This window comes from Musca vetustissima, unplaced genomic scaffold (assembly GCF_032173495.1).
Source record: "Musca vetustissima isolate MV318-11 ecotype Yass unplaced genomic scaffold, APGP_CSIRO_Mvet_v1 utg125826, whole genome shotgun sequence".
In the NCBI taxonomy this organism is placed as follows: Eukaryota; Metazoa; Arthropoda; class Insecta; order Diptera; family Muscidae; genus Musca; species Musca vetustissima.
In genome coordinates, this window is record NW_026883226.1 from 12,454 (window position 1) to 39,630 (window position 27,177).

Below are 27,177 nucleotides of genomic sequence, written 5' to 3' on the forward strand. Positions count from 1 at the left end.
AATTTTGCAGTGGAGTTTTTGGTAGAATTTTGGTATTTGTTGTTTTTTTGGTAATAATTATTATTTTACTATAATTGCAGATTTTATTTATTTTGTTGTTGTTTTTGTATTTTTGTCATAGCCGCAGCGGCATTGCATTGCCTCTCTAACCACACAAAAAATATCCTTGTATTTTTGTTATTGTTCAACATAAAATTCATATTCAAATATTCTACTATTTAAACTTTTGGTTGTTAGTTTATTTAGTTGCTTGGTTTGTTGTCTTTTTTCATTTATTTATTTCCTTATGGTCATCTTCGTCGTCTTCCTCTACTTGGGGGGCGATTTTTCTAATTCGGATATATGGCACACATGTACAAAGACAACGGTTTTCGGCTCACCTTGTCTTTGATATGTAGGGGCTCTGTTGTCGCTATGGGCGCTGTATCAACATCATTTTGACGCGGCAGGTGCTCTGTACCGCTTATATTCGATGCGGCCACAGTCATTTGTGTTATATTGCCTGGTATGTAGTCGTTTTTAATTTGAGCCGGATTAGTTTGATTCGCCTGGCTACAGGTAATGGTCGTTGGCACCGTTGTCCCACTAACTGCATCCACCTTCTCCCAGTCATACGGATCGGACTCCTTGACGCCACGCCGTTTCATACAACGTTCAAAGATATTTGTCAGCATGGCGTAGTCGGGCCGATCGGCATACGTTAACGATTGTATGTGTTCGAGGAATTGTTTGAAATCAGAAGGCAAATGTTTTAGTAACATACGGTGGTCATATTTCTCTTTGGTCAGGCCCACCTGTTCTTTGTCCTTGATCTTGCGCCATGGCAGCTGGCCGTTGACAAACTCGACCAGCATATAGAAGAGAGACCACAGGTCGTCGTGACGACCCATTTCACGATTGCGATGGGCATTTATCGAGGCATAGCGTACCGTGCCACGGAAACCGGCAGCTGCGCGTGGGCAACGCACCTCGCCCGTACCCGTCGTGTATTGGCGCGCCAAACCAAAATCCAACATATACACTTTCCGACAATTCAGCGGCAGTCGGCCCATTGAAAAGTTGCTAGGTTTAATATCACGATGTAGAAAGCCTACAGAATGTATCGATTCGATTGCTCGCAGTATCTGCAGTCCCAGGCGCAGCGTTGTGCTCACCGAAAACGCACCCTTCGGCTGGGAGCGTCTCAGCTCGGCCAGATTTTTACCCTGCAATTGCATAACAACATAATTGAAACGATCGTTGCGACCGCAACCGATGAAACGGCAAACATGCTCCTTGCCCTGCAGCTTTTTCAGTACGGCCACTTCCATTTTGAGGACTTGTTTGGGCTGGCGTGCTGATTCGACTTTGAGGGCGACTTGTTCGCGTGTTATTAGATCTTGACCTTCGTAGATTTCGCCAAAGCCACCACCGCCAATTTTTCGTATTACCTTCCATCGTTCTTTGACTACGTGTCCGGCTTGCAAGAGATCCTCTGAAGTCATTTGAAATTTGTGTGGAACTGCTACTGCTACTTTACGCTCACTCGCTCGTTCGCTCTTGCGAGCGGGTGGCTCTTTCTCCTTTTCTCTATCTATTCTTAGGCGTCAACACACAAAGGGGGTAAATGGATAATTCAGAACATGTTTTGTGGCGATTTAATTAGTTGTGGGAGCCTGCTTCTTCTTGTTTTGTGGGATCTGCAGTGCAGTATTCGATGATTGTTTGTATAGGTTGGGGTTTTGGCTTTGCAATTATTTGCTATTGTACAGATCTAATGTCTTTTTTTGTTTCTTTGGTGGAAATCAATTGGAGATCGTCGTTGATGTTAGGCTGTGGAAAAGAACAAAGAAGAATTATTATTATTAAAAAATTGTAACATTTTAAATCATAATAGACAATATTAAATTGGTTAAAATAAAAAGAGAATTAATATAAGGGCAATATTGCCAATTTTTTAATATTCCATTTTCAAAAAATCAGCTTTTTTGTTTTTGTGGCACATCAATGATTTTTGGTACACATATAGAGAAAAATGTTCTGACTCCGAAACCGTTCGCGATCAAATTTTTGGTTGATGCGCGCAAAAGTTATCGAGGTTTTAATTTTGGACATAAGAAAAAAATCTTAAAATTACGCCGTTTATTATATTGACCAAAAACGTTGATATATATCTTCCTCCGTAAAATAAGAATATGAATATATTATAATAATCACGATAAAGTTGCACATATTCGCGAAATATGAGAAAAATAAAAAAAATAGCAGATTACATCAATATTTTCATTATATTAATGACATACACACACCTAAAAATTAATTTAAAAATATCTACATAATCTAAACACCATGGTGAATCAAATGATATCAAAATCACACAAGTCCGTGTAGCGGTTTATAAATCAAAGCGACAACAAAACAAGATATTGAGGAAAAATATTTGTTTTTGGTTCGAAAAAATAATGTCAGCACATTTATTTTTTTAATTTTTTATACAAGAAAATTCAGAAAAAAATTTTGGGGTTATTCTGCTATTTTACCCGAATTTCGCCGAAAAATTGGCATATATATTAATAATCACTCTTTGTGTGTAACTATACGCCTTGCGGATTATATCAAGACCCTTCCGATAAATCTTAGAATTCTATAAATAGGAATAAATCTTAAAATAAAATAATATTATGAAATATACATTTTAAATTGCGTGTAAATCGCGTAATTCTCAAAATCATTTGATGCGCATGCGGTTTCCAGGAAGTACTGAAGTTTATCTTCCAATCCATATATATTTTGCGAAATTTCATTTGACGGCTAAGATGTGCCGCACGTCACATTGAAGTACCCAAAAAATCGTAAAACGCGAATAATTCCCGAAAACTTCATATGTCATTAACGCGCATCCGATTTCGGTGTGCACCTTAAAAAAATACATCGATCTATACCGATTTCAATGTGGTCCATTAAGAACTATGGATGTGCCGGCTCACACTAGTTTTGAGATAAATTGGGTACATCTCTCTTTCGGCTGAAGTTTTTAAAGTTCTCTTTTCGAACAAGATCAAAATCCGTATGATGTCATTTATTGAAGCGGAAATGATCCATAGAAAACGCAAATAAATCCGCGATATTTTCAAAAACATTTTTTACCAAATTTCGTGTTTTTGGAAGGCCAGTTCCCGCCGTTCTAGTAGATGGATTTTCACGAAGAAGATTTTATATCATCCGAAACGTAAAAAACCTTATTGATCCCGGGTACCCATATCATTTAGTTGACAGATCTAAAAATTTGGCCCGAAAAATAGGTTTTTTAGAAATTTGATCGCACAAAATTCGCACCTTCGGATGAATATTACTCTGAAGCTGTGCATACTACATACACAAAATACATATCAAATTACGCAGATTCGCGACTACAATAATCTTATAATCGATTTTTATAAATTCCTGTTTGCGTATTAAAGCTAGAAGTAAAATTAAAAAAACACTCAAAATCGAGCTTCAAAATGTCAGCATCATTTAAAGGTAGATGCAGTTAAAATTTTGAAAAATGATACATAAGGGGCGTAGTCCCCATTTTGTTGACTTCTAGTTTTCTTTTGACACGAAGACCGTGCAATGAGTGGCTTAGTCACAAATCGATAGAGAACATAAAAAAACTGGTTCGCCTCAACCTGTTTTTACACATTTTTTTACATTAAAGTAGACACAGCTTCCACCAAAATAAAGTTTGGAGGTCAATATCAAGAACAGTTTGCAACGACAGATCAATAAACCCAAAACTATTCACTTTTCTTCATATACTTAAGTAGTTCCCGAGTTATAAAGGGGTGAACCTCCGCTTCAGCTATGTTAAAAAATTGGCAATATTGCCCATAACCGTCTTATATACTAGTAAAGAAATATGTAGAATGTTATTTCTAATTGTGTATCAGTCTACATCTACTACTTGAGGATCAGTCTAAGTGAAGAGATGATCTCTGTCTCATTTCGAAAAACTAAGATTCTATTTATAATTTGTTTTTGCAGTTATGTAGAATTTAAAAGATCCATAGTTGAATAGCTGTGTAAGTTGTAGATCTCGCCAACGTGTCGAGTCGCTCAATTTCGGCGAGTAAACTGATAAAATGTAAGATATTTCTCCAAATGTGGTTGGTGGTTTTTCTTTATCAACCCAATTCTGTCTCTTTCATTTCAAAGTTCCGGAAGATTCCGAGTGAATGGGGAGGCAGTGGATTTTGCTAGGGCAGTTGAAAAGACTTTTGTCCAAATGCTGCACATTTGTTAGGCATCATTCTAAATAGTGAATTATGCCTAAGTAGCATCTGTTGGCCAACACTATCCTTATCCGAATTTCAAAACTGATGTTATTAGCATTATTTATGGCAGTACCCAGGTATATAAAATCATTGACTACCTCGAAGCTGTAGTTCTCAAGTTCCACAGTTGGTCCGAGTCTACTGGACGTCATGCGCGTTGATACCATCAGTTTGGTCTTCTCGCCGTTTATGCCTAAGTAGCATCTGTTGGCCAACACTATCCTTATCCGAATTTCAAAACTGATGTTATTAGCATTATTTATGGCAGTACCCAGGTATATAAAATCATTGACTACCTCGAAGCTGTAGTTCTCAAGTTCCACAGTTGGTCCGAGTCTACTGGACGTCATGCGCGTTGATACCATCAGTTTGGTCTTCTTCTCTGGCAGACTCTTTCTCAATTTGTTCAAAGGTGACTGTTACCGTTCTCTATGTTCGATCCATTATGACGAAGTCGTCGGCGTAGGCGAGTAAAATATTCTGTTTGGTGTACATATTTCTGTACATATTTCTGTTCATATTTGAATCTCGTATGACCTTTTGCAGCAGGATGTTAAAAAGGTCGCTGTCTATATATATCACCATGTTTCCTTCTGTGCAGGCACATCCTCCTGTAGAGATGGATGTGCTTGCACCAAAGTCTTCGGTTTGGTGTTTCACTCGTTGGACTTTATGGGTGAATTCGGGGCTCATATCAGCTCACTATTTCAACGTGTGATGAAAATAGTTACCCCAGGTGACACCGCGGGGATGTCAGTTTCCACAATTGAGATGAAAGCGGGACGATAAGCCTGGGCTTCGCCATGTTAAAGCCAGTCAGAGCCGTTGCTTGGTATCTATCATCCCCTACGTCAGCCCGATGTATTGATTTATAAAATGTTGCAGGTTAGCTGCCGGCCTTCTTCATCAAAATTATGAAGTTTTTTCTGAGGTGTTAGGTGGGATTTCCGGATAATTCGAATACTTTCTTGCAGATGTACGGGTATAATGGACCATGTATAGGCTCATTGGGCTATTTTTATGACCAATTTGTATATTTTTCCACTGTGAAACCAAAATGGCACTAAAAGAGAGTGAATTGAGAGAGCAGATTTGACAGTTGTGTTACTGAGCTTTAAAAATTCTTACATGATAAGAATCAAGAATCAGTATATTCTTCTTAACGACGCACGCGGCAACTGAGTCGTGAAGCTATCGGACAGCAGTTTGAGAACCCTATTTGCAGGGATGTTGCTAATGAGAATGTTCATTAATTATATTCTGAGGCATATTTGTGGATGGCAAAAGACGTCTTAACAGATGGCTTGGAGGATTTGGATTTTTTTGTTTTTAAATTTTCGACAAAAAAAGTCGTTTTTTACTTTTGTCTAATTTTTTTTTTTACAGAAACTCAACCCACATTCCGCTTGAATTGGAACCAAATAGCCAACAACAACAACCACCATTGACACAATTACCAGAAATGTTATTGTGTACCCTGTGTAATGATATATTTAAGGATCCTCGATGTTTAAATTGTTTACACACCTTTTGTCTTGAGTGTCTGGTGGAAGAAAGTTTCAAGCAAGATGACGAGGAAGTGACGGAGGAGGAATCTAGTAATCCTTTTACATCGAATATACCAATACCACAATATCGATCATCGTCGAGCAGCAATGAAAGGAATTTCAAAGGTATTTGTCCACATGTTTTTTTGCGAAGTTCTTTGTAAGTGTTAATTTTTTTTTAATAAAATACTATCTACAAAAAAATTCATCAACAATTTTTTTAAAGAAAAATTAATGCATTTGAAAAAATAAATAAATCCAAGGAATAATTATTGAAATGAAAATTGTATCTGCTATAGTGAAATTAAACAGCATACAGAATAGAAACAAAAATATTTACAGAATTCCTTCATTTCTTATATATCGTTTTTTTAACTTCATATTTTTTTATTATTTTAAAGAGAAGTTTATTGAGTCAGTCATTATTACAAATTTCGAAAAAAAGGAAAAAGTTACATTATACGTTTTTTTATTAAAGCTATTAGTTTTTTTAATAATATCTATGTATTTATATGTGTGGCAAGGTATTTAGAATGACAATTTTTCGCAATTTCCATAACATAGCAATGCCTGCTTTCTATTTGATAATTTCTGTCAGGATAAATTACTAAACTTTTTGGGCTATATTTAGTTATGTAAAGAAACATAAATTGAGAAAAGAATTGAAGATGATAGAATGTTTTTAAGAAGGGTTATTATTAATCCCTATGTATTTCTAACCTTCATTACTCTGTGTTACAGGGTATAATGTCTTTATGCATATGTTTGTAACAGGCAAAAGGAAACGAGACATGGTTTCTTTTGAGAATATGCATCGAATCACTTTTTGATCCGAATTGCATGAAATTTAGCACAGATCTCTTATTTGGCATAAGGACGAACCCGATTGAAATTTGATAGTATATAACTCCTATATAAATTTTCGTCCGATTTTAGGTAAATGTTGCACCAAACTCCCAAGGTTTGCCCGATTGAGACACAATTTTGCACAGCGCACTGAATGAAGTCCGCTTTGATGTCTGTGAAGTTGTGTTGAAATCGGTTCAGATTTAAATATAGCTCTCATATATACTTTTGTCCGATTTGTAGGAAAATTGTCCACCAAACTCTCAATTGTTGTCCCATTGAGACAAAATTTGGCAGAACGTATGAAATTGAGACTAGAATAGGGCGTGTTAAGTTTCTTTGAAATCGGATTGGATATAGATATAGCTGTCATATATAGTTCGTCCGATTTTAGGTAAATGGTGCAAAAAAGTCCCAAGGTTTGTCCGATTGAGACAAAATATTGGGCAGTGCACTGTGTTAGATCCAAATAGACATATTGGAAGTTTTGTTGAAAGTTTCGTTCGATTTTATTGAAATGGTGCACCAAATTCCCAATATTTGTCCAATTAAGAAACATTTTGCGCAGAATACTGAATTAAGTCCGGTTTGATGTCTGTGAAGTGTTGTTGAAATCGGTTCTGATTTAGATATAGCCCCCATATATAGTTTCGTATGATTTTGTGTTAATGATGCTCCATGGGTGAGATGAAAAAACTGCAACCAACTTCAGACTGCTACCATTTCTAAGCCACTCGTCCCACAGCTGTTAAAATTATTCCTATAACAGGGATAATTATATATTATTATATTGTTTACAAGCGTACAAAAGGTGAGGATTTTTCAGAAAAAAGTTATTCGTGATGCAATTTAAGCGCCATAGTCTGATTTCTTTATATTCGGCTGGAAAACCACATGTGGCTATCGTTAGAGCACTCCAGCATTTAAATGTGAATAAATCTTTTGTGTCGCGTACCATCGCTCGTTACCGTGATACTGGTAGCGTAGCCCGACGTCAAGGAAGTGGACGGAAGAAAACAGCAACATCAGCAGAAATGGTTCGAAAAGTAAAGAAGCGACTTAATCGAAACCCACGTCATAGAGGCTGAAAAATGTTCATGAGCCATGAGCTGAACATATCACAATATTCCATTTTGAAAATATTGAAAAAATGAGCTCGGGGTAAATCCATTGATATTCTAAAAAGTGCAAGAACTTACACCGCAACAGAAAGAAAATAGACTCAAAAGAGCTAAAGAATTGCATCGCTTGACCGAAAGTGGTGAACTGCCGAATTTGGTTTTCTCCGATGAGAAAACATTCGTTGTCCAGCAGATTGGAAACAAACAGAAATTATCGTGTTTACTTGCCAAAGAGGTTAGCTGAAAATGTGCACCTTCGGTTAGCCACCAGAACTCAAGCGCCTGCCATGATGATGGTGTGGGCCGCCATAACAACCTATGGTCGCTCTCCGCTCGTAGTAATCGACCGCGGCATCAGGATAAATGCCGAATATTATGGCGAAAATATTCGGGAGGGTGTAAGAAGCCTTGGGTACGCAAACATTTTGGCCGCAGACCTTGGACATTCCAACAGGACTCAGCACCATCGCACTCAGCACGCCCCAACCAAGAATGGTTACAAAATGAGGTTCCTCGTTTTATTTCCATCGCACAATGACCACAAAAATCTCCGGATACCAATCCGTTGGACTATTGTGTCGGTCACCTCAAGTGTCGATCACCTCAAGTAAGCGCTTGGCCGGGAATGGGCCAAAATACCGCAGAGCAACATTCGGATAGCGTGAGACGGTTTTATTTGCCGTTTGAAAGCCATAATTCGTGCCAAAGGTGACCAATTCGAATAAATCTGAACTTATTTTAAAATTTGATGCTATTTCCGACGTTTATTGCTTTCATTGAATATAATTTAAAAAAAATGTAAAAATTATAAATTATTTTGCAGTTTTTTATCTCACCCTGTATGTGCACTAATAAATTTCATATAAATTGTAAATTATGAAAATTTTGCGGTTTAATTCAAAATATTCACTATAAATAGATCTCCTTATGCGAAATTTGATAATCAATTTTTTTTTACGAGAGACATACTCGGATTAATTTTGAACCGGATTCACAAATAATAAAACTAATTTTTGTGTCTGTTTAAATTAGCCCATTTAATTTGTAATGTTAATCACATGGAATCAATTGTCTGTTAAAGGGACAAGCGACCCGTATTTGAGTTCAATATGTGAAAATTTTGCTGGCAAAAAGGAGGCAGACAGAGCTAAGATACCAATCTACAGGTGTTTTACTTTCAGTTCAAACATTTTGATTGAATGCTTGCTATTTACTTTGAATTTGTTTAATATTATTATATGTATTGAGTTAAATAACAAGTGATTTGAAATAAATTATTATTATACTTAGAAAACTATATAAATATTAATAACATTTTTATAATATATAACACGATTATATCGATATATGTATGTTTGAGTTATATAAAATAGATAAGTTAATTTTATAAAAACAATTGTGTCAATTTTCCAAACTTTTGTCAAGGATTTAAATTTAATATAATTTAATTATAATTTAATATAATTTAACTATAACTTAAATTTGAGAAGAATACAATATTAATAATATGATCTATAGGATTACTTTTTTGGCATGTAATGACACTAAAAATGCGCCAATATAAAAAGGATGCTCCAAATAATTGACACAATTGTTTATCTTGAATATAAATATAATATCATGTTGTTGTATTTACTACAATTGTTTTTTTTATTTAAGAAAAGAGTATATAATGTTTCTTATATTTATTGAAGTAATATCAGATATTGGACAAAATAGTAATATAATTTTTTATTATTTGTTTATCTAAATTCTTTTTTAACTATATAAATAATTTTTCATACAGAGGAGCAGATTATTGGAAAATCTGGAATAATTTACTACTCACTTCAGATCGATATAGGTTAAATATTAGTAATGTACATTTTAATTAATTTAAAAGAGCACTACAAAAAGATCAGATCTTTTGATTGAACTACTAGTTCGTTCAACTAATTCATAGTTCACTATTTAGAACCATTGATCTATAGGTTCATTTATCAATCGGTACTCGATCATCTAGTTCGTAGTTCACTACCAAGTTCATTGATCGATCATAAAAAATAATTACTTAATTTCCAATTTAGTTAAATTTCGTTTAAAAATTTTATCAGCATAAGTGAATACATCATTTAGCTAAAAAATTGAAATAAAAATTTCTATAAAGACTGGACTATTCCATATGTTCCTTTCAGGGAAACGTTCAATTGTTGTACATTTTAGTTCATTTAAATGAGCTTAGCTTATAGTTCCGCTCTTATGATTGAACTAATTCTGCAATCTAGTTAGGTCGCAATGCATCTAGTTCATTTATCAATTATCTAGTGAAGGAGGTTATCGAAGACCACTCCAATGATTTCGGATTATGGACGGTGGGAATGCGCCTACCTTCAACGGAAATGTCAAGTTCTAGATTGACTTCTCGCAGGAAGTGAAAAGTGACACAGTAGACTGCAGTGGATAATTTTTGATTGCGCTCCCGAAATAAGTTGGTGATGGTGGTTGGAATAGTTGGAAAGTGGCATGTTGAACAAAATGGGAGATAGGACACCGCCTTGCGGTAGTCCTATTTTGATCTTGCGATATTTGGAATTTTTGGCCAAGGATCGTTCAATTGTTGTACATTTTAGTTCATTTAAATGAGCGTAGTTTATAGGTCACAACAATTTCTTCCACCAAGAGTAACCAAACTTATGTGTTTGTAGTTTTTATAAGCACTTTAAAATTGAATTTTACGATATCTTATTCCGGCATACAACGAATTTAGAAACGACAAAAATTAATTTGAATTTTTTTTTTTTCAGTTAACTATTATTTTAAATTGAAATGAAGGTTACATGAACAGATGGAACGGTATGAGCTCGTGGAAATGAACAATATCAAATGAACGAGAGGAAAATAAAAATATTGGAAGCAATAGGAAGGATAGACGTTTCTAATACCGATTGTTCCTTTTGCAGAACTGTTATTTTGAACTTATTTCATTTAGTAGTTCTCACAATAGCTCCTCTGTATTAATCTCCTCCAACTTTTTAATTTTCTTCTATTTAGCACTTAAGAAAAATTAATTTTAAATTGGCATTTTTATTAATTTAATAAATATCATTTGTTTATAGTCTAAAGTAATTGCTTTTCGTTTTGAGTTTTTTTTACTTGGCATTCGGATTTAGATGATGATTTATAATCAAGAAAAATTACATAAAATAATCTATTTAATACTGATACGTTTCATCTCACAATGTTGAGTTCCATTTTCATTTAACAAATTGTATTATTTAAATATTCATAACAGCTGAGTAGAGTGTGCGAAGCAGCGGCAGCTGTGGCCGCTTCATTACGGGTCTTAACAAAATTCGTAACCCAATGTGTGGTTAAATCCAAATATTTGCTCGGCTTGCCGGGACTATAGTCTAAAAATCCAGCCTTGGGTAAGACTTCTTCAATTTGACTGCCATCGGCCCAATTATTATAGCTGGCAATGTTAATAAAACCGACATGATTGAGTATGGCGGTACGCCAAGCAACACCATAATACTGCACACAATAAAAAATATTGAAAATAAAGAAAATTAAGAATTTTTACACATAGAATTGTTGAGGTTAGGTAACAGTCGGACCAAATGGGAATTAAGAGAATGATGACCTTATGATAATAGTTCAAAAAGTTTTACTTCGGAGAATTAAATTTGAAAATGGCTAAAATTCTGAAATTTCCAGAACATGAACAGCCTATACACACCAGGGTTCAGAAAATTTTCTTCATGTTATATCAACTTGTAGCTCAAGTTTGTCTTGGAGAATAAATTCCGACTACGGATTAAAGTGGTACACTTTAGTTCATTTAAAAGAGCGATCCATATAGTTAACATCTTTAAATTGAAATAGTTCGTTCATCTAGTTCATAGTTCAATATTAAGTTAATTGATCAATCGGTAATCTCGTTCATAATTCACTACCTAATTCGAAGATCGATAATATACGATGTAGCATTCGTTTTAAAATCTGTTCCTCTCCTTGTCATTTTTTATGAAATTGATTCTATGAACTAGTTCACGCATTTTTTTCAGGGAATCGTTCTATTGAACATCTCGGAATATTTGTCGAAGTTTTGGAATAATCTCTATATAAGGGTAAGGTCAAATTTCCCATAATTTAAAGGTGTCATCTATATTTGCCTAGAAACTACGCCTCTCTTTTATGCAGTGGTTGGGGTCATTGCTTATTTAGTTTTGCCAATTTCCTCTGTGTGGCGCTTTCTCATACCATTCCTATCTTGTGCTATCCTTATATGTTCATGCCGAGGATGTTTATTAAAATGTCAGGATGGAGTGTGGTCTAAGTCGGTTTTTTTACATATAATTCAAAACCACATTGAAAGAATGTTCCCCTCACCGCTGGGATTCAAACCTTTGTTCAAAATATTAGAGGACCAAATAGCTCTTCGCACAAAGTTTTTTACACTGAGTGAATTTTTTGGGAGTAATACTAAAACATGGACCTACTTAGACAATTTTGTATAAAACCTTATTTATTTTCTTCTTCATAATACATTGAGTTCTTGTGTTGACGCCTAAAAGTATGCATCATACATAGTTTAATAAAAAAAACAATGCCTACAACGAAATATAGATGGCGCTTATTAATGTTCGTACCCTATTAAGACCAAATTGAAAATAACATAAAATCTTCTTGGATCGTTTAATAGAAAAGTTTCTATTATTACGAATCCAATGTTCGAATTCGAATAAATCCATTCCCTCAAAACAAGGTCCAACTGTTACCATTCATATCATTATTAAATGAAGAAAAAAAATTAAAAAGAAACATTTCTCTCACCCTTCCATTACTGCGATGCCGTTGTATATCACCATGACGCGGGAATTTATTACGTTCCGCAAATCCAGGACCCACAGTTGGTACAAACAACATTTTATAGGTTAAGGCAAACGATTTGAGATAGGACCAATTCTTCCATGTGCTGGCAAATGTGGCACCATTGCTGGGCAATTTACTATAGAAACCATCTAAACATAGACGCCTCATATAATCGGCATGATTTTTTAATCTATGAGAGATGAAATATAGAGAATATATAACACAATAGTTATTTGGAATATTCTTGAGAAAGAAATTCGGAGGTTACGACAGATATAAGGGGGAAGAATCAGAACGAAGCGTAGTTGTCCCACACATCAAACCAGTTTGCCGAAGAAGCACAGAAATTATTTTAGAGTATTTGAAAATAGGATTTAGTGGGTCCAATGGATTTTTCTATATTAAATATAAATTAAGGGATTTGTTATTACTTATTTTTTGCTATAATAACCAATTGTGGTATATAGAAATTTGCGGATATTTTTTTACATTTATTTTTTGTTAAAGTAATGGAAGGTATTATTGAGATACAAATTGATTATTAAAATAAAAAAATCCTTTTTGTAAAATTTGTATATAATGGTATATAAGCTAAACATTACATGGTATTTGAAGTAGTTTTCGGAATACGAAACTCAAATCATAACAAACGAATTCATATTTTTATGTTTCGCTCAAAATTCAAGAACGACATCTATAATTCAATGTTTTTGCTGTTAATTTAAAATGTAATGAACGCCACCTATAGACCCATGTCATTTATTGTGGTTTTTGAATGCATTATTGCACATTTTTGGGAGCTAAAAATTATGTATTTATTACTGTGGATGTAGAATTGTATTTATTCGAAAAAGGTAAATATTTATACTTAAGTAGTAGCATTTTAGGGTAAAAAATATACACTATGCACATTAACGATAGAAAAGAACAATATTTATATTGACATATAGATGGCGTCTATTTTAATTAGTAGGATCGATATTATACATTAAAGAATAGAGTAGAAGAGCATATTATATTGCCAACTTTTGGGGGAATAAAATGTTTCATTTTATCAGTCGAAACAAAAAGATCGACATATGTATGCCAATGTTATTGTTTGTCGGTTTTTTTTTTGCATAGCTTAAATAAAGAGTTGAATCTTAATTTTTTCCATGCAATGTAGAATTTGGTAATCAAATTAACCCTTTCAGTGTCAAAAATTTTTTTTGTCGGGATAAAAATCTAAAATTTTGTACTTAAAATCGTATGAAGGCACAGAGTTTAGAAAAAAAACAATTCTTATTTTAACCCTCGGACAGTTTTGTCTGTCTTTCAGCAAAAACAAAGACATCAATTGTAACGGTAAATAGGATAATCAAAAATTTGCAAAGGAAGAGAGTAATTTTAAATGTCGAATATATTCGACAAAAACACTGAAAGGGTTAAAAAAAAAAAAATTAATCACGATTCCAAGTATATTATTTACATTAGCGTATGAGGATATTTTAATAGATACTAATAGTAGAAAGAACTATTAAATAAAAACGTACGAATTTCATTATACAAAATTTAATAAAAGGGCAAGTCTACAAAACAATGTGTTTCGAATCCCAGCGGAAAAGGAAAAATATTTTGAAGTAGTTCTTATATTTTTGTAAAAAGTAATTAAAAAGTCTTGGGACTGACATATAGATGGCGCTGTTACTTTCGATTGTGTTTTCTATGGCACAGAAACATTTTGTCGTTTTAATTTTTCTAATTTCGGCTTTATGTTTTTTCTTCGTTGAGTCTCTTCTCGTTTCTTTTGTTGTTACCTTACATGTGTTCTTGTCTTGTGCCATTGAACGATCGTATCAACATTTGTTTGATACATTGTATTTGGCATTTATATCGAAACAATTTGGAAAATACATATGCGAATTTTATAACACAATACAGAGGCCAGTAACAGTGTCTAATGAAACAACAGAGTGCAAAACTAACCACTATCCAGTGAGAGAAGAAATGCCAGTTGTTAGAAAGAGGGAAACTAACAACCATGACAGAGAACTTAAGGCTTGGTTTTGTAGGCAGACATATGTTAAGTTCAGGGGGCAGAAGTCGAAGACCGCAAAGTAAAAATGGGCGTCCTTGCTCTTCAACTTCCATATTTCCAAATTCTCTTCCCCTCCAGATGGTATTAAGCTCGTCACATAGTCTGATGATTGTTCCATTCTTGAAATCGAATACAAAATCAATTCCTACATATCTTCGGTTGCCACATTCTTTCAGGGTAGAAACATGCAGATTTCTCCATCTAAATCAACTGGCAACTAAATATATCGATCAGAGGCATGACTGTTCCAACGATCCAGAATCCTAAAATACTAGGAGTCGTCTTTGATAGCCTCCTGACATTACCTATACATGCCGCAGCGCTTAAAATAACATTTCGGAAGCGTAATAAGGTGCTCAAAGCCATCTCAGGCAAGGACAAGGAGGAGTTCTTGGCTACTTACAACTGTGCTGCCCCTGTTTGTACTTTGTTAATTAGTGATTCGCAATGGAGAATGCTTCAAACCACACAGAATAATGCCCTATGTACCACAACCGAATGTGTCTTGATGAAGAGTGTGGATCAGGAGGCAAGGATACTGTTAGTGCAGCAACATAATGTGTTGGTCACCAGGCAGTTCCTGCTGGCATTAGGTTCAGGATCCATCCTCTCGATACATCCGGAAGGACATCAAGCGATACAGCAACGACATCCAGGAAGTCATTCCATCTGAGATCAACCGATTTTCACTAGCTGCATCGCTGATAACTGTTCACACTCAGAAAGTCTAGAAAGTTGTCAATGAGCATGAACCAAATCGTGCCCTTAACTGTCAACCTCTATCGGTAGCTGAATCTGAGGAGATCCTTCTTAGAAGAACCAGAACAGCTATGGTCAGGATAGTTAGTCATCCAAATTGTGTATCGAGCGATAGTTGCCGGGATCGAATACATTTGTCCCAATTACAAGCAGGGCCCCCTCGCTCTGATAGACGTTTGGAAATATATTTTTCAAAAAAATTTGCGCTCTGATAGATCTTTGAATAAATATTCTTTAAAAAATATACGCTATAATAGACCTTTGAAAAATATTCTTTAAAAAATCTACGCTCTGAAAGATCTTTGATAGACCATATATTAATTATAAAATCTATGCTCTGATAGACCTCCGATAGGTAAAAAAACTACGTTCTGAGAGTATATTAATTATAAAATCTATGCTCTGATAGACCTCCGATAGTTAAAAAACTACGTTCTGAGAGTCCTTTAACAAATATTCATTAAAAATCTACACTCTGATAGTCATATGGGAAACAAGGGTTCAAGCTCTTCCAAGCTTTAAAAGACTTTGATAGCCCTCAATATTTTAATATATCAATCAAAAGTAGTCAGATCATTATTTTAAGTTGGATGTTAACCGTTTAATTTTTTAATTAATTTTTAATTAATATATTTTTCAAATCACAAATATTTTATGGGCTCATGCATAAAAAAAATCATTATTTTTCATATATTCCATTCCATCGAAACTGGTTTGATGAGGGACAGCCACTGAAACTCCATCCCGTCCTTCCGCCTGCCCATCACATTTAAGTTATCTCTCTTACCTTATGTGACCTATAAAGTATGCATCTAATGTATACCTCAACGAATCGGGAGTTTTACAAAATGCCTGAGCGGTAGTGGCATCCATTAACTTATAAGCATTACTAATATAAATTATTGGCATTAAATGACGGCGTGATTGTGAATAGATTTTTAAAAAACCCGGATATTTATAGAATTTCCGAACATCCTGTAATTGTTGTTGGATATACGAATATGATTGATTTCCCGCAACGGTAATTTCAAATGTTATCGATAGATTATATTTTGGCGCAATTTCCAAGATGTCACGATACAACGACTGCCATTCGGCTGAAGAGGTGGAAGATTGGGTGGAGGAGGACGACGATGGTGATTTGCCAGCATTATTTAAGGATAAAATTAAGACACCAACACCACAGTTGCGTATATTTTCAAAATGTTTTTCATAAATGTCTTTTGTGGATTTGTATAAACCCAGTGCTGGATAGAAAGCACTGTTGAGTATTTTGGCAGGAGGCCTTAGGGTGGAGGAATTACCACCGTCCGTTAGTAATATATCTTTGGAAGTTTTACGTGTTTTATACCATGGCACGGGGGCGGAGTAAAAAATGTGTATGGCATTGCTAACACTCTCCGCAATCGTGTGCTCTTCCTCGGGATCAAGATTATTTTGTTTTTGCTGCTGTTTTAAATTATCAATTTTCTCCTGTATCAGACGGGATTTCAATTTATGTTCATCATATTTCTCGGGCTGTATAATGCCATTTTGGCGTGGCGATTTGAGAACGACAAGATTTCCCCCATCATCAGCATCACTTTTCTTGCGGAATACGGATGCTGCCTCTTTTTGTTGTTGGCGCAGCAACTGCTGCGTGGCTTCGTCCGCATAGGCCTGGGCCACGAAATGTTCATCGATTATTTTTTCCGCACTGATGGAATGCTGGTGCTGCTGCTGTAGGCCATTGTTGAGTATCAGCAATGTTATGACAATTAACGTGACAATCATTAACAATAAAATTATGCGGAATTTTCGGGGATTTTTACAATATTTTGTAAAAATCATGTTGACAGATTTGTTTGTTGTTTGGTATGTATCTGTGTGTTGCTTGTGTATTAGTTATACCAAAAAAATAAAATTGTATGCAAAAAAGTAGTCTTTTTTTCTAAATTCACAACATACTTGTAGAGATTTTTCTTTTTGCTCCGTTTTTGCACTCTTTCTGCTTTTGGCTGAGAAGGATGATGATTTTCTTTTTATTTCTTTTGATTTTCACAGATTTCCACAAATTTTCTATAAATTATATATTTTTTAGGCACTTTTTTCTCTTAAATTTGTAATATATATTTTTCTAGATTGATTTTTTCGGTATTATTTTTAATTTAAAAAATCCTTCGATTCACTTCACAAACTAAAGGACTTTTCTTTTTTACTGCAGCAGCTTCAAATGATTTTCATCATTTTCCATTCTTTCATTCTTTTTTTTTCACATCCACCCTTCAATTAAATTTTTTTCTTCTTCGTTTTTCTTTCATTCATTCACAAAAAATGGAAAAACTTTTTATGTATAGGTATGTATCCTTCTTGTATCCTCGTCGTTAGGTAGGCGAGTGCGAGTATGTATGTGTGTGCGTATTTCAAAACTTTTGCAAGAATCTGTGTGTACGTGTGTGCTGCTGAATGCGTTGTCCTTTAGAACATGTGTTCACTGTCTTCTGTTTTGATATGTACTGTTATTTTCCGTTTTCGACATTTCCTTGTAAAGCTATTTTCTGCCTTTAGTCCTGCTGTTTGTCCCTCCCTCTTTCTCTCCTCCCCTCCCCTCTGCCATGTAAATAAAATTTCATAAATTTCCAGACCATAGAAATGTGTGCTAGGCACAACACAGCTGTCTAAGTTCGTAGGCGCATGTCAAACATTTTCGAGTTTTCCTTTTTTCTCTTTTTTCCTTTTAAAGAGAAGTGTATTTTTTCTCTCTTTTTGTATCCTGCAGGAAAATTATTTAGGTAGGGTAGGGAAGTTTTAGGGAATTAAAGTTTATAGTAGAAAATTTGGAAAATTCAAGGCTTCAACAGGGTCTCCGAAAAAGGCGACCTACCGAGCGTCTATAGGATAACTCTTTAAATTCCCGGGTCTGTGAATTTTTCTCCGAGTTTTCGGAGAAAAATTCAAGGGTCTTCTAACTATTATAAGGGCTTTAAAATATCATATATTTATTGAAGTTTGGAAAATATATCCCTGTTATTTAGAATCTGTAAAATGTGTTCTCCTGTGTTCATAGAGGTAGAGGTGGAAAATAACGTTTAAACATCTCTGAGAATACAAAAAGGTTTACCGTCAAATAATTCATCTTTTGATGATATTCCTTGTTAACAAATTCTTAAACATCCTTTCATGGCCCTTCTTTAGTAACGCTTTGAAATTTCTCGGAAAATATTTCACAATCCCTTTTTTAATGTTTTAAGTCCCAAAGTAGACAAATCGGAAGCATCACAGCCTCAATGGGGTCTTCCAACTATACGCAACTACTCCTTTTTCACATGCTATTCAAAACATATCAAATGTAATTCGAGAATCCCATTTGTAATTCACAAAATATAATTTGCAATTCCAGAATTCCAATTGCAGTTTCTAACATATTATTTGTAATTCGAGAATTTCATATGTAATTCATAGAATACCTTTCGAAATTCATAGAATTCCATTTGAAATTCATATACTTTAATTTGAAATTCACATTAAATTTTAAATTCGAAAAATATTAGTTGGTAACATACAAAGAATATGCATGTATTTAAAATGATTTTTTGCGAATTACAATTGAAATATTACGAATTACAAATGAAATGTTATGAATTTCAAATTGAATTCTTTAAATTTCAAATGGATTTTTTGAATTTCATATGAAAAGTTTAAAATTACAAATGACATGTTTTAAATTACCAATTACATTCTCCAATTACAAATGAAATGTTATGAATTGTAAATTGAGTTTTCGCATTACAAATGAAATTCTTGATTTGCAAATGAAAAGCTGCAGCTATAAACATCTTGAAAATATATCGATTTTATAAATGACCTAGTACACAAATGTTCTGATAGTTCTTTAAAAATCCACCTCATTGTGGTACTTCTTTAAAATTTACTGTACTGGAAAAATTAAAAAGTTCTTCTAAAAAATTGAATATTACTCTCCAATATCATCCAAAGATTGAAGAAGGTTTGAAGCTCTCTAAACTAAATAATTTTTTTGGGGTTTCCATAGCTAGAATATATATTTTATATAGCTAAAATATATTTAAGACGCCCTTTCTGGTCTTTTATAACCGGAAGATAGTTTCCCGATTTCTATAGTTTGAAGATATTTGTTGCCTAAGCCTTGAAATATTTTTTTATTAAATTTATAACATTCCAGTTGGTCTATAGACCCCACCTTCGGATTTAATGTGGATTTGGTAAAAATCTTTCGATATACAATTAATGGATCAAATCAGATACTGTATTTGTTTCATATGAAATTTAGAAGCTTTGGAACATTTGAACCTTTCTGTGGGAGGTACCGGAAGAAAACACAAAATAGAAATGGCAGGAGATTGCACCACTGAGAAGAAAAAGAGCAACACTAACTAAGCAAGAACCTCAACCACGGAACAAAATTGTGAGAGGCGTTGTTTCTAGGCACCGATAGATGGCATCACCATAAACTGAGACAGGCTACAGCAGGCCAATCATCTACTAATTCTTATGCTCGAGCAAGATAGCTATGCAAAAGGTTTAACAGAAGAATAAATAGGGTATTCGATAAATATTTCAACTACGCATTCACAAAAAATCAAAAAAAAAATCTAAGCTTACATTTAAAAACTCTAAGAAATATTTTTTAAAAAAATTCAGTAAATAGCACCAATCAGAGGAAAATGACAACGCCAAATAAGCGAGGACCTCAACCATTGCACAAACATTAATGGAGGCGTTGTTTCTAGGCAACGATAGATGACAGCCCCATAACCTTGAACAAGCCAATAATTTACTAATCCTTGTGATCGGGTTAGATAGCTATGCAAAAGGAGTAACAGAAGAATAAATAGAGTCTTCGACAAAAATTCAAGAAAATCTAAGCTTCTCTACAAAAATTACAAAAACTTACATTAAAAAAAATCCAAAACTATTTAAAAAAAAAATCAGTAGTTATCACCACTCGGAGGAAAATCGCAACACTAAATAAGCAACCACGGAACAAAAATTCAGAAGGCGTTGTTTATTGGCGCCGATCAAGTAATCCGTGTGATCGAGTATGATAGCTATGTAAAATTGGTAACAGAAGAATAAATGGACATTCGACAAATATTTCAACTAATGTTTCAAAAATTCAAAATCTATGCATTTACAAAAAAAAAAAAAAAATTAAAAACTTATATTTAGAAAATCCATGAAATATGCTCAATAAAAAATTTGTAAATAGCACCACTTAGGGGAAAATGGCAACACTAAATAAGCAAGGATCTCAACCACGACACTGAAATTCTGAAAGGTGTTGTTTCTAGGCACCGATAGATGACTGCACCATCACAAGGGACTTCTAGTCCTTGTGATCGAGAAGGATAACTATGCAATAGGAGTAACGGAAGAATAAATAATTTAAAATATATTTCCTTTGATAGTTCATAATTTTTTTGCAAATACGAGATATAATATTTATTGGAAAAATATTCTTCAAAATATGCATACTCTGAAGGTCATTGAAGAAAATATTCATAACAACGCCAAGCTCTGATAGTCTCTGGAAAAATATTTTTTAAAAATCTCACTCCTCTATAATCTTAGAAAAAAATATTCTTTAAAAAAATCCACATTTTATAGCCCTTGTAAAAATATTCGTTAAAAAAAAAAAATACAAAAAAATATTCAGTAAAAATGAACACGTCATGAAATTTAAATTTAATTATAATTTAAAAAATATTCGCTTTGATAGCTATTTTTTATTTATTTATGTTAAATGCGAGCTTAGAATTTATTGGAAATAAATTCTTTAAAAATTTACGCTCTAAAGGTCCTTGGAAAAATATTCTTAACAACTCCAAGGTCTGATAGTCTTAAGAAAAATTATTCTTAAAAAAAATACAGCTTCTTTAATCCTTGGAAAAAAATTTTTAATAAATACATGCTACTATAGTCGGAAAATTCATCTGTTAATTATTAACATTTCAATTTTTTTAAGTCAGTGATGCTCTGTTGGTCCTTAAAAATTATTTTTTGAAAAATTCAGCTTCTTTCAATCCTTAACAATTATTCTTAAAATCTTCGAAAAAAGATTTTTTTAATCTACTTAAACGGCCTTTGAAATTTATTCTACAAAAATGTCCTTTTTAATTCCTTTTTCAGGCACCAATTCCCCCTCATTATTACGAAAGTATTCAATGTCCTCCTCAGCCGAAATGAAAGCGGAAAATCAAAATTCAGAAATATCGGGATCCTCAACAATATCTCTACAAAAGCGGGCATCATTTAGTTTCAAACTACGTAGATCTTCTGAACAATCACCAGCAAGGGTAAGAACAAAATAATATATATTTTTAAAACATAACCTCAAATTGTAATTATTATTTTCAGATCAAAGTCGACAGCAATCGTATATCTCCAGATTTGACGGCAATGGTGGTAAATCAATTTCAATCACTTGGAAATATAAAATGTTCACTAATCAAATGTAAGCTATGTGGATTTGTAACCGAAATTCCCGTGGGCGGTTTACGTCAATTGCCGCGTAATCTGTTGGTGGTGCGTAAAATTGAAGATCATCGAAATAAAATTTCCGGTGAAAATTATGCGTTATGTAGTCTGTGCTATGAGGAGACGAGGGTAAGTATGAAATATAATGTCGAATTTTATCTAAGTCGGAGCCAGTGTAGAGACAGTAGGACTAAGAAGGCTAACTATTATTAATTTAATATCCCGAATTCGAAGTTTTTTTCGGAATAATGATGATTCGATTTATTGAAGTTCGGCAACAAATGTATCCACGCTTATTGGTTATCTTAAATCGGCGGAAAATTCAAAGCTTCTCAAGAATCCATTGAAGTCCGGTCTCCATTTTTTATTAAAATACTAACTTCTAGTACGATCTTCTCCCCTCTCTTTCAGGCCAATCATTTTTGTGAATTGTGTAATTTGAATTTATGCCTCCTCTGTAAGGAGTCGCATGAGCGACAAAAGACCACCGCTAACCATAGCCTTCGAACAATTACGATTGACACGAAATCCCCTACCATCTCTCCAAAGGATAATCCACTATTTAATAGATTATCACAAAATTGTACGCTTCATCCGGGGTTCGAATTAAAATCATTTTGTCACAATTGTCTGCAGGTGGCTTGCAGCGATTGTCTAGTTCTACAACATAAATGTCATCGTATCGATGGTATTGAGAAAGCGGCAAAATTGTATTCCAGTATTTTACGTGATTCTGCTGAACAGATACGATTGATATGTAAAAGTTCGGAACATTCTTTGGAGAAATTGAATGCTTCAATGCTAAGCATTAATCGGAAATGTGATGAATTGCAGACGGAAATTGAAGATTTTATGCGTCGCTATCGGGAAGCTGTTGAAGTGCATCGCAGCAATTTAATGCAACAAATTCGTACGACGAGGGAAACGAAGCTCGGATTGATTGGAGAACAACAAATGGAATTAGGTAAGAATAACACGAAAATATTTTCTTTTGTTGCTATCGATAATTATTTCGAATAAAACACCCGGGAGAGTTTCTATCTGTGGACTATCGATTGATTCATAATTTCGACTAGGAAATAAGGCAGAACCTCAGAAGTCCTTCTATCCATAGAGGACCCTCTGGACTATTTCTATCGCTTGAAAAGTCTGTTGAATTTTCCTACTGAAATTTTCAATATTTTTCAAGGATTTCTATAGAATTGCCAGACACTTTGTCCAATATTTGGTGGTAGGTTTTTTTGTTCTGTCCCACTCCCTGACTGAATATGCCACATAATTACTTGCTTTTTGCATGGGGCGATCTGTTTTACAAACTGTCGATTTATGGTGGTTGATGCAATGTTGTGCTTTGGTGGCGAAGTAGGGTTGATGGTAATTAAAATGACGTCATAAATACACAACAAAATGAACATTAAAAATGTCAACAAGAGCATAACGTCATTGATGTCATAGATTGGGCGTGTACTGGCGCCCAACGTATTAGTTTAAATAACTTATACGTAAAACATAAGGAATGTCGAGATTCAAAAACTTTCGTCTTTGGTTCAGATCACTTTACAATCTACGCCTTTAGCTCAGATAGTCTTCGAAATATACCATGTAAAATTCATGCCTATGCTAAAGGGCAAATCTATGTCCCTTTAATATTCTAATTGCCACTGAAATGCAGACTTAAAAATATTTCAAAACATTTTTTTTAAATTCGCTAAAATATTCTCTCATCTGAAAGTATGCTACAAAATTATCCAAATTTAAAATAATGAATTCAATAACTTCTATGCCTTAAAGTATGATCAGTAATAAAAAAATCATTAATTAAAAAAACTATACGGCTAAAAGTAAGCTTCATAACCATTCATTTAAAATACATGCCTAAAAGTATACTTTAAAATCATCAATTTAAAGAACTCTACTCATCAAGAAGTATATTTCAATACCATTTATTTAAAAACTCAGCACCTATAAGTATCCTTCAAAATCATTCATGTAAAATCTAGCGCCTAAAGTTATGGTTCAAAATCGTGAATTTAAAAACTTTGCTCCTAAAAGTATGCTTCGAAATGTGCATGTCTGAAAATATGCTTTAAAATTCATTTGAAAAATTCACGTCTAAAAGTATGCTTCAAAATAATTCATTTAAAGACTTCACACCTAAAAGTATGCTTTAAAATAATTAATTCAAAAAACTTCACACCTAAATGTATGCTTTAAAATCATTTATTTAAAAACTCAGCACCTATAAGTATCATTCAAAATCATCCATGTAAAATCCGGCGCGTAAAGTTGTGGTTCAATATCGTGAATTTAAAAACTTTACACCTTAAAATATGCTTCAAAGATGTCACACATGAAAGTAGGCTTTAAAATAATTAATTAAAAAAATTCATACCTAAAATATGCTTCAAATAGATACATTTAAAAATGCCACGACTCAACTATGCTTCAAAATAATCCACTTAAAAAATACTTAAAAGTATATTTCAAAATATTCATCCATTTAAAAACTCCACACCAAAAATTATATTTCAAAAAAAAATCATTTAAAACTTCACACCTAAAAGTAGGTTCCATAATAATTAATTAAATAAAACTCCTAGCATAAAAAAATGCTACAAACTCATTCATATAAGAACTCCATACCTAAAAGTATGCTATGCTAAATTATCCACTTAAAAATCCATATCTAAAAGTATGTACAAAATAATTCTTTTATACCTACACGTTTAAAATCATGCGACAAACTCATTCATTTAAAACTCCACGCCAAAAATTATGCTTCAAAATCATCCATTTAAAAATTCATGTCTAAAAGTATGCTTAAAAATCATGCACTTAAAAATCCACGCACAAAATTTATTTATTCGATTCCTTTGCAATTTAAGCCAATTTACAATTCATGAGGCCAATTCAAAGTTAATTACAAAGATTCCACCTTATTTCATAGCTACTCAGTAAAATTATGCTTCAAAATTATCCATTAAAAATCCATGTCTAAAAGTATGCTTAAAAATCATGCAGTTAAGAATCCACGACCAAAATGCTTCAAAATCATACATTTAAAAACTCCATGCCTAAAAGTATGCTTAAAAATCATATACTATAAAATCCACGCCAAAAAATATTCTTTAAATAACCCACGCCTAAACATATCGCTCAAAAGTCGAAGCCTAGAAATATTCTTAGGAAGTGCAAGCCTTAAAATATTCCTTAGGAAGTGCAAGCCTTAAAATATTCTTTAGGAAGTACAAGCCTTATAATATTAATTACAAACTGCAAGCCTAACAACATTCTCTAAATAATACACGCCTAAAAATATTCTTTAGGAAGTTCAAGACTACAAATATTATTTAGGAAGTGCAAGCCTTAAAATATTCCTTAGGAAGTGCAAGCCTTAAAATATTCTTTAGGAAGTACAAGCCTTATAATATTAATTACAAACTGCAAGCCTAACAACATTCTCTAAATAATACACGCCTAAAAATATTCTTTAGGAAGTTCAAGACTACAAATATTATTTAGGAAGTGCAAGCCTAAAAATATTCATTAGGAAGTGCAAGCCTTAAAATATTCTTATGAACAGTCCACGCCTAAAAATATTCTGTAAATAATCCACGCCTAAAAATATTATTTTAATAATCCACGCCTAAAAATATTAGTTTAATAATCCAGGCCTAAAAATTTTATTTTAATAATCCACGCCTAAATATATCCTTCAAAACGACTTAAAAATCCACGCCTGAAAGTAATATTCAAAAATAAATTTCAAATCGAAAATATTCTTCAAAAAATCCGCGACTAAAAGCATGCTTGAAAACATTACGTCTAAAATTCAACCATAAATGTATGCTTCAAAACATTTCGTCTAAAAATCCTCGCCTAAAAGTATACCTCAAACAAATTTCTTTAAAATCCATGCTTAAAGTATTCCTGAAAAAGATATATTTATAAAATTCTACAAAAAGCCACGTCTTTAAGTACCCTTTAAAAAATCTATACAAAATCCACGCCAAAGAAGTATTCTTCAACCAAAAATGCCACGCCTAAAAATACCATTTGAACACCTAAACTTATTCCTTGTGAGCTTTGCTCTTGCAGTACTTTGAAAAAATATTCTTTAAAAAATTACCGTTTCTTTGAAAATATTATTTAATGTTGACAAATTTTTCTCTTTTTTACAGAAAAACGTACCCAAGAGGGTCAAATGGCCGTTGGGTTTAGTCAAGAATTGGCAGAAGTTGCAACTGATGTTGAAATTTTATCTTTTATAAAAATCCTATTGAAACGTTTTGAATATTGTCAACAATTTAAGGCATCAATTGATCCAAAGGTAAGTCTATACCTATTTCCACCTTTTCATACAATTTCCTCTTCTACAAATAAATTCTTTTAGATAATCAACATACCAAATTTTATGCCAAAAATACAAGCACCAATTGCCAAAGATACCAATGATATACCTGTGTTTGGAGTTTTATCTATGCAAACTGTGGAACCGTCAGCATGTACCCTACAATGGGATGGTAAATATAAATTAATTAAAAACAATTTGCTTAAAGTTTAATGGGACTTCTTTTAGGATTTTCTCAATTGCGTATTAATAAAAAAGTGGAATTAACATTGATATCTCGCGATGCGGAGGGTCAGCCGATGAGCCATGGTGGTCTTAAGATTCAAACTCATGTAAAATACAAGGATCTTAATTCCAAGTGCCTGAGGATGGAGGTGGGTCTTTACAATTTTTCAAAAAACTTTATAAAATTGTGTGTGTGTTCTTAGGTCACCGATAATTGTGATGGCACCTATGGCATTGCCTTTACCCCAGATGCGGAAGGCACGATCATTCTCATGATTACCATAAATGAAAAGCATATTAAGGTAGGGTAAAAACGTATTATTTCAATTGAAAAATTGTATATTCTGATTTAGATTACTTTTCAGGGTAGTCCTTTTAGTTTCTTGGCTCGTCCGGTGAGGCCGCATACCGGTATCTATCATTGCTGTACATTTTGTTCGAGCAAAGGAAATAAATTTGCAACTTGCTCTTGTCAGGGCAGTATGCCGGGATATAATGGTTGTGGTCATGGCCATACAGGGCATCCCGGACGTCGTCATTGGTCATGTTGTGGAGAGGTTTCGAGAAATTCCGAATGTCATTTTGCCAATAGGTCGTTGAATCCAAA

General features: G+C 33.5%; 3 protein-coding genes across 3 annotated transcripts; 1 reads left to right on the forward strand and 2 right to left on the reverse strand.

The window, feature by feature from the left end:
* Positions 1–329: 329 nt before the first annotated feature.
* On the reverse strand, positions 330–1,489 carry LOC133330080 (tau-tubulin kinase homolog Asator-like). Its single transcript, XM_061538549.1, has one exon. The coding sequence runs from the start codon at positions 1,482–1,484 to the stop codon at positions 330–332; it is 1,155 nt and encodes a 384-aa protein (XP_061394533.1). The 5' UTR covers positions 1,485–1,489.
* Positions 1,490–5,423: 3,934 nt separating this feature from the next.
* On the forward strand, positions 5,424–27,177 carry LOC133330081 (E3 ubiquitin-protein ligase TRIM45-like; the record flags this gene model as incomplete). The annotated part of the gene is made up of 12 exons (XM_061538550.1): positions 5,424–5,443; positions 5,682–5,968; positions 15,061–15,280; positions 16,544–16,689; positions 21,647–21,813; positions 21,875–22,123; positions 22,406–22,958; positions 26,176–26,324; positions 26,388–26,517; positions 26,574–26,719; positions 26,774–26,872; positions 26,936–27,177. Coding segments are annotated over exons 1-12 (2,408 nt in total), but the record flags the coding sequence as incomplete, so codon positions are not given.
* Positions 11,047–17,329, reverse strand: LOC133330079 (glycoprotein endo-alpha-1,2-mannosidase-like). The gene is made up of 3 exons (XM_061538548.1): positions 16,287–17,329; positions 12,625–12,853; positions 11,047–11,322 (listed from the first exon to the last, which is right to left on the reverse strand). The coding sequence occupies exons 1-3, from the start codon at positions 17,327–17,329 to the stop codon at positions 11,047–11,049; spliced, it is 1,548 nt and encodes a 515-aa protein (XP_061394532.1).

Excerpts from the sequence above, each read along its gene's own strand:
- LOC133330079 (XM_061538548.1), bottom strand. The coding sequence starts at position 17,329 with ATGATTTTTACAAAATATTGTAAAAATCCCCGAAAATTCCGCATAATT. Across the intron at positions 12,854-16,286 it reads TACTTTATAGGTCACATAAG|ATTAAAAAATCATGCCGATT; the intron begins GTAAGAGAGATA and ends CATCTCTCATAG. Across the intron at positions 11,323-12,624 it reads GGCATCGCAGTAATGGAAGG|TATTATGGTGTTGCTTGGCG; the intron begins GTGAGAGAAATG and ends TATTGTGTGCAG.
- LOC133330080 (XM_061538549.1), bottom strand. The coding sequence starts at position 1,484 with ATGACTTCAGAGGATCTCTTGCAAGCCGGACACGTAGTCAAAGAACGA.